The 13,877-nt window shown below is 38.0% G+C and overlaps 1 protein-coding gene across 1 annotated transcript in view; it reads left to right on the forward strand.

The window, feature by feature from the left end:
- Wdr49 (WD repeat domain 49) overlaps positions 1 to 13,877 on the forward strand; it is a 110,567-nt gene that overhangs the window by 5,218 nt on the left and 91,472 nt on the right. Inside the window, exon 2 of the mRNA XM_048345848.1 lies at positions 10,602 to 11,042. Coding sequence (XP_048201805.1) covers positions 10,602 to 11,042 — 441 coding nt within the window. The remainder of the gene's footprint in view (positions 1 to 10,601; positions 11,043 to 13,877) is intronic.

Raw genomic sequence — 13,877 nt, forward strand, 5'->3', positions numbered from 1 at the left:
CTTCAAGGTAACTTTCCTTTGGGAGGATGTGCTGAGAAAAAGAAGCAAACAGAATAAAGACTTCATGAACAAAGCAAGTCTGTTAAGCTAATGGCATACATGCTCTGTGTTCTGTTAACTTGGAGTGGATACACAATCAGCAAATAATCACTATTCCTACCAAAAAAAAACAGTGCAGAGAAATTTTGAAGACTAAAAAGATAAGACTAAACTATGGCTTAAAACAATGACTTTCCAGGTGCTGGTGGCTCACAAATATAATCCTAGCTACTCAGGAAGATGAGATCTGAAGATTGAGGTCCAAAGCCAGCCTGGCAGGAAAGTCTGTGAGACTCTTATCTCCAATTAACCATCAGAAAACCAGAAGTGGAGCTGTGGCTCAAGGTGGTAGAGTGCTAGCCTTGGGCAAATACTACTACTACTACTACTACTACTACTACTACTACTACTACTACTATTACTACTACTACTAGCTCAGGCACAGCGCCCAAGCTCTGAGTTCAAGCCCCAGAACTGACAAGAATCAGACTCTTTTCAAAAAGCATCTCAGTGGAGACCTATGAAAAGGTAAACAGGTAAAGCGTTAACTCTTATGCAACATAAAGTGTATTCGGCAGTCTCAGTTAATCCATCTCCTACTAAACAAAGGTAGCAGTAAGAGTATTCGATACCCTAGCTCCCTTAGAGCAGTTGAAAACATCAATTTCTGATGGCAGCAGTCCTAACAGTCCTCAAGCTGAGGTTTATAAAGGTTAAAGCTTAGCACAGATGTGGGGGGTTGACTCAGGGGGTAGAGCAAACAACAAACGAGTTAAGCAAGCCATTTACAGGAAGCAGAATTTTGTGGTCAGGGTTGTTTTTCATGTTCTCATCTCTAGCATTACGGGAAGAGTAGGACAAATCCACGTCCTGTAGGTGTCACAGCTGGAAATGGCAGAGGACTTCTTTGTTGATTTTGTTTGCTTTGTTAACATTCTTAGGTGTTGATAGCAAACAGTACATTGCCAGAAGTGAAGTTGTATGCCAAGGAAATTTGTCATTCTAGATACTCCTGCCTTTGTGCTGAACTTTGGGACAAGTTTTGGGACAAGCAGTTGCTTGCTACAATTAGCCTAGATCAGTAGAAGTAATAAGAGTGCATGATCTCTGTGTGTTTGTGTGTGTGTTGGGGGGTGGGGTGGGGGTTCTGGAGTTTGATCTCAGGGCTTCATACTGGCTAGTGTTCTACCCTAAAGCCATACCTTCATCCCTTTTATGAACTTGTTTTAGAGATAGGGTCGCTATTCCTTCCTGGACATACATGCCCAAACTCCAGTTCTCTGTCTGTCTGTCTGTCTGTCTGTCTCTCTCTCTAAAAATTCTTGCCATAGGTAGGATGACAGACACATACCACTATGCCCAGTTATTGGTTGAAATGGAGTCTCACAGATTTTTCTGTCTGGGTTGTCCTTGAACTGTGATCTTCTTCATCTCAGCCTCTCAGATAGTTAGGATGATAGATGAGGGATACAGAACTTGTTTTGAGCCAATATTATAATTTTGAGCTTTAGTTGGAACTAGCCCAGAGAAGAAGCATGTGCCCAAGAAGGAAGAACTAAGTAACAGTGATGGTTGGCATGCATTTTTAGTGCCATGCAGCCTGACTATGCATCTGGACATCTGTGCATCAGGTTCCTGTGGAACACAACTCATGTACCAAATAATTCACCCATTTGAACTCTGTCATCCAGTGGTTTTTCATCTATTCAATTGTGTTTCTATCACTACAACTACTTTTAGAATATTTTCACTGCCTCCCAAAGAAATTCTCCAAGCTTTAGCTACCTTACTCCAACCCATCCTCATCCCCAAAGTTCCTTCATTTTTGAAGATGTGGTATACATTCTCTAAACATTCTCCAGGTCCGGTATGCCATTAATAAATAATCTTATGGATGCTTGAAATTCTTCTCATAGTCTCATGCTTTTCACTAAGTGGATAGCAGTTCTTTTAAAAGTATATGTCTAAGACTGGCTTACCAGTGGCTTATGTTTGTCATTCTAGCTACTCAAAAGGCAGAGATCTGAGGATTGCCGTTCAAAGCCAGTCTGGTCAGCAAAGTCCACGAGACTCCTTTTTTTTTTTTTTTTTGCCAGTCCTGGGGCTTGAACTCAGGGCCTGAGCACTGTCCCTGGCTTCTTTTTGCTCAAGGCTAGCACTCTGCCACTTGAGCCACAGCGCCACTTCTGGCCTTTTCTATATACGTGGTGCTGAGGAATCAAACCCAGGGCTTCATGTATACCAGGCAAGCACTCTTGCCTCTAGGCCATGTTCCCAGCCCCCATGACACTCTTATCTCCAATTAATCACCAAAAAGTCAAAAGTGGAATGTTGGATCAAGTGGTAGAGTACTAGATATGAATGAAAAAGCTCAGGGACAGTGCTCAGCCACTGAGATCAAGATCTGAGAGGAGCTTGTGTCCTCACACTCGCACACACAATACACACACACACTTAAATTTATGTATTATCATGAGACCTCCAAATAGAGTCCCATGAAGCTCCCTTATCCCACTCAGCCTCTGCCCCTACATTTCTAAGTTCAGCAAGAGAGATGACAGTGTCTACTGTTTAGCACTCACTTTGGTAATATTCTAACATTAGAATGGATGTTTAGTACTCATTTTAAAGAATACAGACAAGGTTCGTTTTCAAATATTGTTACTTCAGTGGCGGGCCTAGGTGTGTCAGTCATGACAGAAGACCCACGGCCCTCGATTACTAGGAAGTAATACATGGATATCATGTCAACTAGGGCCTTTTCCAATTGTAAACTCCATGAGGACTTGAGGCTTGCTGAAACATTGTGCACACAAAAGTCTAAGGATACTGCATCATTTGCAAAGGAAGGGAGATCATCTGGGACCTAGTACAGAGGACTGACAACTTCCAGGACCCAAGAGTAAAATAAGAACAATTCTGTTTTTCAGGGAATAGCATCATCTTTATTTAAGAGATGAAGACAGATGTATTGATCTTGCTTTCCCCTGCAGCTGCAATTCTGTTCAATTCACTTCTACTCCATAGGAAACTTAGTTGTTCCATTTTTGGTTGGAAAAGTTTTCACTCTAAAGTTTCAATTTTCATGCAGGGATTTCAGGGGCCTGTGTAAATATTAGCCAGGACACTTTTAAGTCCATTTGAATTTATGAGTTCTTGAATCATTACTAACACAGTGTAAATGCAAATTAAAACCAACTAAAGCCATTGAAGCTAGAAAAAGCAGTGCGATGAGCCTTGGCTGGCAGACTGGTATCTACTGTGCTGTTGTTGTCTCTCATGAATGTTCATTGGAAGATGAAAATTGCAAGGGTGATAAAAATGAGTACATCTGCTCTGAAATAACTGTTGTAATCTTCTGTTCCAGAAGATGATCATGAGCGTTGACAGCAAACACTAATTCATATTCATAGCCAGTTTATGACCAAGGGAAATTGAGGCAGGCCCCAGCCGCATGAAGCATGAGAAAGCAGCATGTTAATTTGAAATTTAATTATATAGAGGGGAAAGGGTGCATTTTGATATTGCATACTCACTCAACTGTCACAGAACATTACCCCCAAATCACGCCTCATGTCTGACAAAAGAAGTATTAATTTTGGGGAAGTGGTTGATAAGAGTAGCAGATCCTAGAGAAAACAAGATTGTGTGATTCTATTACAAACCATTTTTTTTTTTCACGTAGAGAGCAGGATGCATCACAGAATGCTAATGATCTGAATTAAAACCATAAAACTTAACCACAAAGAAAAGAGTTTTTTTCCATATAAGATTTCTTTTTAAAATAACATTCTTATTACCTTTAAGTAGTTGTACAAAGGAGTTGCTATTCAAGAAAGCACTTCATGAAGACAATGCATCTTGATCAACCCCTGTGGACATTTTCACACATCCCTCCCAGCTCACCCTTTCCCTCACTTTTCTTAATTTTATGGAGTGTACATTGAATTTGTTACTGTGCTTTCCCCCCTTCTCTTCTTTCATCTAATCCCATCTCATGGACCCCATCTCAACCTTTTCAAGGACCTGTTTCTTGATGTTTATTTGGTTGAACTATAATTTTGCCTTCCTAAAGACTTACATTTTTTTCTTGTATTCCTTTCCTGTGGTTGTACCTGCACTATCTCTGTATCTTATCTGAGTACATTGGAAACCGTGTATACTGGTATTAGAACTAGGAAAGTGAAAGGGAATACCAAAATCGAGAGACACAGGGTAAAAAAGACAAACTACTACAAAAGAAATACTTGCAAAACTGTTTGATGTAAATGAACTGAACAACTCCTGGGGGGGGAAAGGGGAAGGGGGAGGGGGAGTGAGGGAGGAGGTAACAAACAGTACAAGAAATGTATCCAATGCCTAATGTATGAAACTGTAACCTCTCTGTACATCAGTTTGACAATAACAATTTAAAATATATATATACACAAAACAAAAAAAAAGACTTACATTTTTTGAGTTCTCCCCCAAACCACCATATTTCAAGTTGTACATTTATGTACACTTGCATACGACCCAACACATTTACTTGTAAGTTTTAAAGCTAAACCTAGATTCTACATATAAAGGAAAAAAATGCAACCATTAAGTCTCTAGATCTAGCTTACTTTACTTAACTTGTTTTTTTCAATAGGCATTTCCATTCCTTTGCAAATGATGCAGCATCCTTAGACTTTTGTGTACATAATGTTTCAGCAAGTCTAAAGTCCTCATTGAGTTTAAAATTAGAAAAAGCAATAGTTGATGTGATATCCATGGTACTATTGCTTTCTGGTAATCTAGGGGCATGGGTCTTTTGTCCTAGGTCCTTCACTGAAGTAACAATATTTGAAAACTGACCTTGTCTGTATTGTTCAAAGTGAGTGCTAAACATTTAGGATGATATTTGCTATGAAATGGACATTTAAGAAATATTCATTGAATGAAAAAAATCTACTCCACATTGCTTTCTTATTGTGCATTGCATATACAAATGAGGAAACAAATGAAAGGATGGATGGATTGATAGATGGATAGATGGATGGATGGATGGATGGATGGTTATCACCATTTGACATATGTTTCTAGGATCTGGAAGCAAATATTCACCAATGGATAAGGGCTGTGAACTTTCGGTCAGTGATATTCAAACTCACCCTCACGCTTTGAAGACAGAGAATAATATCCAGATTTCTGGCCAAATTGTGTGTTCCTTTCTCCATAGTTTTATACTGGAATTTATATTCTTATTTCACATAAGCCCTTATTTACAGAGTAGAAGAAATTAAGGAAATATTTTAAGAAAAATGTAAATAACATTCACAGCACAGTAGATTTTTGAAAGATAGAGTTGAGGATATGCTTTGAGAATGTATTTCTCTTTTTATACCAAGAAACAAGTAAATGTGTAGGGTTACACAAGAACTACTTTGTATCTATAGTTGATGAATCTTAATGAGCAATACTGCAGCCTGGTGAGGTAATTTCTTTTTTTGGGTATGGATAACCTTGTACTTTGTTGATGAGATATAAATCTTTTCAAACTTTTTGAGGAGGATTTGACAAGTCATTATCAAAAGCTATTAGAATATGCACATCTTTTGACTCAGAAATTCTCCTTTGACAGATTATTTTCCTAAGGAATGAATTATGCAATCAAAGATGTATGTACAGGGCTATGTTATATGAAACAGTAATACACTGGGAATGGTTGAGTATTTTAATAATTAATAATAATAAATAATAATTTGATAAAAAACAGTTTCATAATACAGGTCATAAATGACCTCATGTCTTCTCCATAGACTATGATGAAGATAAAGAACAATATACATTCTAAGAAACAGCATCATGGCATGACTTAAGTGGAAAAAGCAACATGAAAGATGAATGTATTGAGGCCCTACTCTGTAAATAATACATAGGCATTTTGATTTCTGCCTTGAAAAATATCTGAGTGGGTGATAAATGTGGAAGATTTTTAAATTTTTCCTGCCTCTGCACTTTCTCTTTTATGCATGGAATATTTGTGAAAAATAAAAAAAATTGGGGCTTAAACTCATGGACTGAGCACTGTCCCTGGCTTCTTTTTGCTCAAGGCTAGAACTCTACCACTTGAGCCAGAGTGCCACTTCTGGCCTTTTCTGTTTATGTGTTGCTGAAGAATCGAACCCAGGGCTTCATGTATACTAGACAAGCACTCTACTGCTAAGCCACATTCCCAGCCAAAACCAAATACTTTTTAAAGCATTTATAAAATAAGTTTGATTAGCAAACTGAAATGTTTCCAATTCAAATCTCATTATCTTAAGGACAAAAAAGTCTGTATAAAGTTTTATTTTTATAAAACACTATACTTTTGGAGTGCACATACACAAATGACCAGTTTTCCTATGTCAAAAAGAAATCTGAGTCTAACAAAACTCAAGAAGAAACTTGCATTTCTTTTAAACACAGCTCACTAGAACTGACCAATGTAGAAAATGTTTTCCAGGCAGAAGAAAATGATTTTCATAATATTCTTTCAATGTGATTCAGGCAGACATATTTTCAAATCATCTAAGGTTATGCAAACCCAGGTAGGATGGCACTTGCTTCTAATCCCACCACTTGCGAGGTGAAAACAGGAATATCATGGGTTCAGTGTCAGCCTCAGCTACATAGGTAATTAATGTTCCAGGTCAGCCTCAACAACTCAGGCAGACGTTTGTCCAAATATCAAGGATTAGGGCATGTCAAGGTTCTAGCTCTTAATACTAGAGAAAGGGTAAGTTGTGTTTTCCAAAGGAACCAAGCACACATCCTGACTATCAGTTGTTTGATTCTCATAAGAATAATTGGAGAGAATAATTCACAATTTTCTTACCCAACAGTTACAAAGACACAGCAACAATGAATTTACAAACATTGTTTTGTAAGAACTGCATGAAACTATGCTTTACAAATTGCCCACATACATTTCATATGGACTAGAAGAGTTATTCTAAGAGAGGCCATAGTACTACCTTTTTAATTCAAGAAGAACAGACAGAATATTGATTAATAGGATTGAAAGTCTGGGTCTAAAAAAAAAAAAAGAAAGTCTAGGTCTACATTAGGTAATTCTTATCTGAAGGGCTTATGTTCAAGTTGGGACAAATTTTATGTTGAGAGGAAGGTTTTATTAAAGCTCTAATAATTAAACTTTCAATCAAGAGGGATGAGAATGATTTTTATGGGGTGTTTTATAATTTAAAAATTAAATTTCCTAAATTCTGGTTTCTTTTATACCTGTCATACATATTTATAAATTTAACTTGATATGGACATATCTTCTGTAACAGAAATTAATGTTTAATGGAGCAAGTTAATGTAAAGATAGCCTCATATGTAGGTTTTCCTAGTAGTGTCTTACTCAAACACTGAGAGGTTATAACTGACCTATTCAGGCATAAGAGTCCAGATGCTAACTAAATTAGTCCTTATTTAAATACACATATATGTATATGAGTATATATCTTCAAAGATAAAGACAAATTATTTTTCCATACTATACTGGACGTCATGCAATATCAGTTTATAACAACTAAATCATGGTACACAAGCAGTTATTTTTAGACTGATGTGTTTTCTTAGGTTCTTCTCCTGCCTTAGGTTACCTCCTGCCCAGAATTCTGGGGTAGAGACTTCAGTGGTAACTAAAACAACAAACCAGCACTCCAGCACCCCAGTAGCTGACAAGCCTATATATACGTATATGTATATACACATATACGCACAAATATACACACATATACATACATACACACATATGTGTACATATATATGTATGTATATATATGGGAAATAGGGTTTCCAGCAACAGACTGTCTTAGGACAGTTTTCTGCTTGTGCTCCTTGCAGCACAGGAGTATATTGTGGAAGAGTATATATAGTTATTTAATTTCAGAGCAAAGCTGTCTTCTGTACCATCATGATAATGGTTATTGAGGCAGAGAGCTTCCGGTTATTTTGTTGGGGGCATGTCCTACACATATTTGATCTCCCAAGAAGTGTCTTAGAACCACTCAGCAATGAGACACTCCTGATTGAGAAGATCAATTTACTTAAGTCAGGAATTATTTACACTATCACACATGTTAAATTTCATGAGTTAAATTCTCAGAGAACAATCATTAATGATATGATGACTCAATTTATGGAGTCCTTAATATTCCTTAGCCATTCTGAAGGGAATTAACATTTATTGAGTATAAATGGGCTAAATGCACACTAAATTATCTGATAGGCTACACAGACATGAAATTACCAATTAATACTAAAGCAGTCCCAAGAGTGAGTTATCATTATTTCTGTTTAGAGATACATAACTGAAAGCCGTGTCTGGAGCTCAGCTACACTATCCTGAACTCATCTTCCACAGCTTGGATTTGTACTCTAGAGTGATTGGATTAACTCTAGTCCCAGAGGGTCAGAGTGGGGACCACTGATCACATTAGAATCCAGCAGGCAGGAAAAAATTAATGCAGTTGTGCTTTTAAGCGTATATAAAAAGATTAGGTAGGTCAATTGAATATTTAACTAATTTACTCAACTTGTTATAAAATACAATTTATAAACTTAAGATGAAGCACGATACTTTTTAACGAGTTCTTATTTTTTTTTTAAATATAGGTTGTGGGGCATCAACCCAGTTCCTGTATGCTGTGTTTGAGCCTCTCTGCTCTACCACTTGAGCCACAGTTCAACTTTTAGTTTTTTGTTTTTGTTTTTTGGGGCTTGAACTCTGGGCCCCGGCACTGTGTCCCTGAGCTCTTCTGCTCTCTCTCAAGGCTAGGGCTCTACTACTTTGAGCCACAACGCCACTTTTTGTTTTCTGGTGGTTAATTGGAGATAAGAGTATCACGGACTTTCCTGCCCAGGCTGGTTTTGAACCCTGATCCTCAGATCTCAGCCTCCTGTGTAGCTAGGATTACAGGTGGGAGCCGCAAGTGCCCAGCTGAGTTGGGATTTTTTAATTTAATCATTTTTGTTTATTTTTTATCTTTTTAAGCAAACTCTTAAGCTTTAAGCAAAGGTCTGAGAAACACATGGGCTTTTAAACTTAATTCAGAAAAGGTAATAAGTAAAAGCTAGTAATGGGGAAATTAAGTCTTAGTAGGGACATAGCTAGCTGGAAGTTCTCACATACTTGCTGGACCTGGGATTGAACCCACGTTTATTTGATCCATGCAACAATTTTCAGCCTCCTGTACTGTGTCTCCTGACTTTGTCTTTAATATAGGAAATGTTGATAACTCATCACAAATCTCAATGGTCTAATCAATCTGTCAATACTGAGCTACCCACTTATGTAAGTAGAGCCCATCTTCATTATTCATCTTTAGAATTTGTGAACGTGCCTGTTCCCCAGATTTATCTGCAACCCTTGCACCTATAGTTCTGACACTGAGAGTCCTTCACAGACACATTAAAGGCGTATTAAAATTTGAGTTTCCCATAGCAAGATGAGGGAGGGGAAGGTGGCAGATGATGACAGGCACTTGGTCCTCTTGTTTTAGTTCTTAGACTTCCTGGAAGTGTCCTGGCTCCATTGGTGATTTGTCTGTTTCGTATGGCCTGCAAGTGTAGTAGTAAAGTGCTGTAAGTTCAAGAGAGCTGTGACATTGGAGAAAATACATGTATTGGCCTCTTTCAGTATGAGTCATAATGCAGTTGGCCCTGAGTTCAATTGTGATGAATTAACAACAACAACCAAAAAAGTGTGTTTCAACAGAGTACATGTGAACCCTGTGTATTTAGCTGATTATTGAAACTGGATGACCAAATGGTTATAGAGACATGACCTCATGTTTGCCCTTGGAGCAGTGGCTCAGTACCTACTACTTGAGAGTGCACAAGTCACTGTGTAGAACACTAGCAGGAAAGCTGGCCTCAAGGCCAGATGCCTTCGCTGGGTTTTGGCAGGGCCCATTTACATGAGGGAATTGTTTAACCCTTTCATGTAAAGTTTGTAGTGTTACAATTTTACTGGTTGTATTCAAACACTTTTAGGAATCCATCTATTTCTCATCCCATCTGTATTAGTTGCCTGATGCTGACATAACAAATGAGCATGAATAGAAGCTTAACTGTGTGTGAAGGTCACAAGTTCAAAAATGGATTTTACACAAATAAAATTTGAGTGTCTCCAGGTTTGTCTTCTTTCTAGAGGCTCATTCTGGTGGAAACTACAAATGGTTTTGGAAGTTCAATGCACTATCCATTGTGCTACAGAGCCGAGGCTCATTGTGGTTCTACAGGCTGCTAGCTTGGTGGTGATTGTTGTTAATATCCGCCCACCCGAGACCTCTCCTTTCATGAACACATCTTGTCTGACTCTCATGCCCCCCTCTTCTAGCATAAGAATTTTGTAATTAGGATGTGGTTTCTAGCCCTGTGAATTATATGTTCCTTAGCCTCTATTCATTTAATTGTACTCCCTTTATAAAGAATAACATTTTTCTTTGCATATTAGATTATTGATTGTCTGATGTTGGGTAACACAATGTGTTTGAAGCTATGATGCTTTCATTATTGTTTGGTTTCTCTATTTCTGTATCTAGTCCCCAGAGCCAAGGAAAACCATTTGCATGTCCAGAGATGAATTCATGCAGAGGATGACAGAGACCATTGGTTGGGGCACGAAAGAAGAATATGGGGAGCTCTTTGACAAAGTGGATGTGGCCCGGGATGGCTTTATTAATTGGGACAAGCTGAGCTCCTTTATTCTGCTATCTCTTTATGAAAAAGATGAACGGACCAAGGCAATGCTGGTTCCCCAGTGGAAGGATCTGGAATTCCTCCCCGGAAAGCACAAGGACACTATTCAGAAAGTAATTTTCTTAAAAAGTTCAAGTCGATACCTGACTATCAGTAAGGAAGGTTTATTAGGGCTCTGGGGAGAGAATTTGAAGCTCCAAGAAACACTTCCTATCACTTCAGATTCCACCAAGCTCAAACACCTGTGGGTGACAAGTCTGGTATCTCTGGAAAATGTAAACAAGGTAGGGAGTCTTTCTAAACTCCTTTGTAAAAAAAAAAGTAACAAATAATAATAAAAGATAATAAAATTAAAGACAATGGAAAAGAAAAAAAGAGGATGAGGGCAGAGGTGTGGGATGTGGGGGTAAGGGGCTAAGGCTCTTTCCTGGTCAGTCTTAAGTGTAACAGCAGCAGTGAGAAATTCGGCTGACTTCCAGTGCATCTTATCTGACCTGGGGGAAATGGAAGTGGAGGCAAATGAGCTCCTTGGTTCCCCAAGCTTTTCTTTGCTGCCTTGAAATGACATTACTGACAATGGCTCAGAACCTTGGCTCTGTCCCACATGTGTTCCCCCTGCATTTTTGACTAGTGAGTTAACAGTTTGCAGCAGGCTGGTGAATCCCACACAGAGCAGAGAGGCATAGGAAAGATTAATTTAGTTAAGAGAAACTCTGCTTGTCCATTTCTTCATCCTGATAGGTGCTCTGACTTAGACCAAATACCTTCACCTCACTGTACCTGTGACCAAGGAACGATATTATGAAGAAACTAACTCTGCAGTGGAAGTTGTAGTTTAAAGAATTTATTTTCTTTCCTTTGTGGGGCTTGGGCTTGGGATCTCGTACTTGTTAGGTAGGTTTTGTACCACTTGAACCTGTCCCAGCCCTTTTTGCTTCTGTTTTTCTTTTGACATAGGGTCTTGTGGTTTGGGTCTGGATGACATGGACTACTGTCTTCCTATTTATATTGTTTGTCCATGTAGCTGGGATATAAACAGACACAAACCACTCTGCCCAGGTATTAGTTGAAATGGAATCTTGTTAACCTTTGAACTAAGGTTCTCCAGAGTAACTGAGATGACAGGTGTGAACTGCTGCTATACCTGGCCAAGAATATCCATGTTTTAATGTCTTACCTTACAGAAATGGTGCCATTTACTCTGAACTGCTCTAGAGGCATACACACAGCTTAAAGAACAGTGTGTAGATCTATCATTCCCTGGAACCTTGAAACCACTGCTCATGTGTACTCCCCTATGTCTACCCTGTCAACACCTAAAGCTCAATAAAGTCATTCCATTTGTCAGTACTTTGGCATTCCTAAAAGGAATATTTTTAGCAAAACAAAAATACCAGCGTCATACCTACTACTCATAACAAATAAACATTGGCTGCCATAGCAAAAACCTCCATCCTAGCTACACAGGAGGCTAAGATCAAGGGGGCCCAGGGAGGAAAGGTCTGCAAATTCTATTTCTGTGGAGGACACCGGGCATGGTGGCATGAATGTGTCATCCCAGGTGGATGATAATAACAGGTGGATCATAGTCTAGGCACACACTCAGGCTGAAAGTGAGATCCTATGTTAAAGATTACCAGTGCAAACAAAAAGGACTGAAGTTGTGGTTCAGTGGTAGAGAACCTGACTGAAAGCACTGGCCTCTGAATTCAAATTCTAGGACTACAAGAACATTTAATGTCACCAAATATTTAGTCATAAAGCCAGCCTCCTGAGTAAGGATTTTATTCTTTGAATTGTTGACATGTATCTTTTCCTTTTCTTTTCTGATCTTTTCCTTTCTTTTGAACCCAAGGCCTCATGCATGCTAAGTAAGTGCTCTACTATTGAGGTACAGTCTAGTTGTTATGTCTATTTTGATCTACATAATTTTCTGCATTTATTGTATTTTTTCTGGTATTATTTCTGGCTGTTGAAGTCGACATTTATGACAGACACTTGGTGTTTGTCTCTGAGAGTTTCTCAAGCCTAGATTTTGCTGTGTGTACAGGTGAACACATCTACCTGTTAGGGATATTTCAAGTGAGTTGTTGTCAAGTTCAAGGTCTTTTTCAGTTTCAGGATTGTTTGTGTGTTTGGAATAAGTCGGCAAGCATTCTTCAGTCAAGAAGTACAAAACGTCCCTTTCTTGTCTTGGTATAATATCAGTTAATTGCTCACTAATTAGAGGTTGACAGATGATATCCTCATGTTATCATTTCCTTTCCCGTTACAATCTGGAACACTTCTATTAAAAGCAACTTACTTCTCTCATTTAATCATTTAATTGTCGTGAGTTACACATTATATAACAAAGGCAGGATAAGTGCCCAGTTCCTCACTTTTATTTTCCAATTTTCAAAATAATGAGCTGGTTTTATTGTATCTTCTACAGAGGAACACTGTGTACTAATATAATTTTTGTTATCAGTAACATTAAAAATTCATAGGCCTAAGAAATTGACTTTTTTTTCAATCCTACTCTCCCATACCAAATAGCATATCATCTTTAGCCACAAGTCAGCTTCTGACTTTTTATAACAGTTTTTGAAATCTTCCTTGCTTTTTGCCATGCTGAGATGTCCCACGATGGCCTTGGATTTTTCCTATGTCAGGCCTAGAAGAAGTAATTTCTGGATGGGTTTATGTATAGTAGATAAACTGTTGCATAATTTCATGCCATTGTTTTCAGTTAAGATAATCTATATAGCTTCAAATCTTTTACAACTACTGAGACTTTAAAAATCCCCTAATGTATGGTATGTTGGAGAGGACTGTGTATGTTGCTGCTTTTCGATGAAGCATCCTATTGATTTGTGTTAGGATTAGTTGATTTATTTGTCAAGATGTATTTTCCTTGTGATCAGTTACCCAGTTGCTGTCCATTGTTGAAAGTCAAGTCATCATTGAAATGTCTATCTCTTTCTTCAACTCTTTCAGATTTAGCTCTGTTAGAAAAATGAGAATGCAAATGCTATCTTGTCAGTAAATATATTAAGTCTAATGAAGTCAATACTTCAGTTAAAAAAGCAGAGATGGGCAGATCTTTCTTTACTGAATTATTTATATAAATTTATTAA

The sequence above is a fragment of the Perognathus longimembris genome, chromosome 5 (genome assembly GCF_023159225.1).
Source record: "Perognathus longimembris pacificus isolate PPM17 chromosome 5, ASM2315922v1, whole genome shotgun sequence".
Taxonomy (NCBI): Eukaryota; Metazoa; Chordata; class Mammalia; order Rodentia; family Heteromyidae; genus Perognathus; species Perognathus longimembris.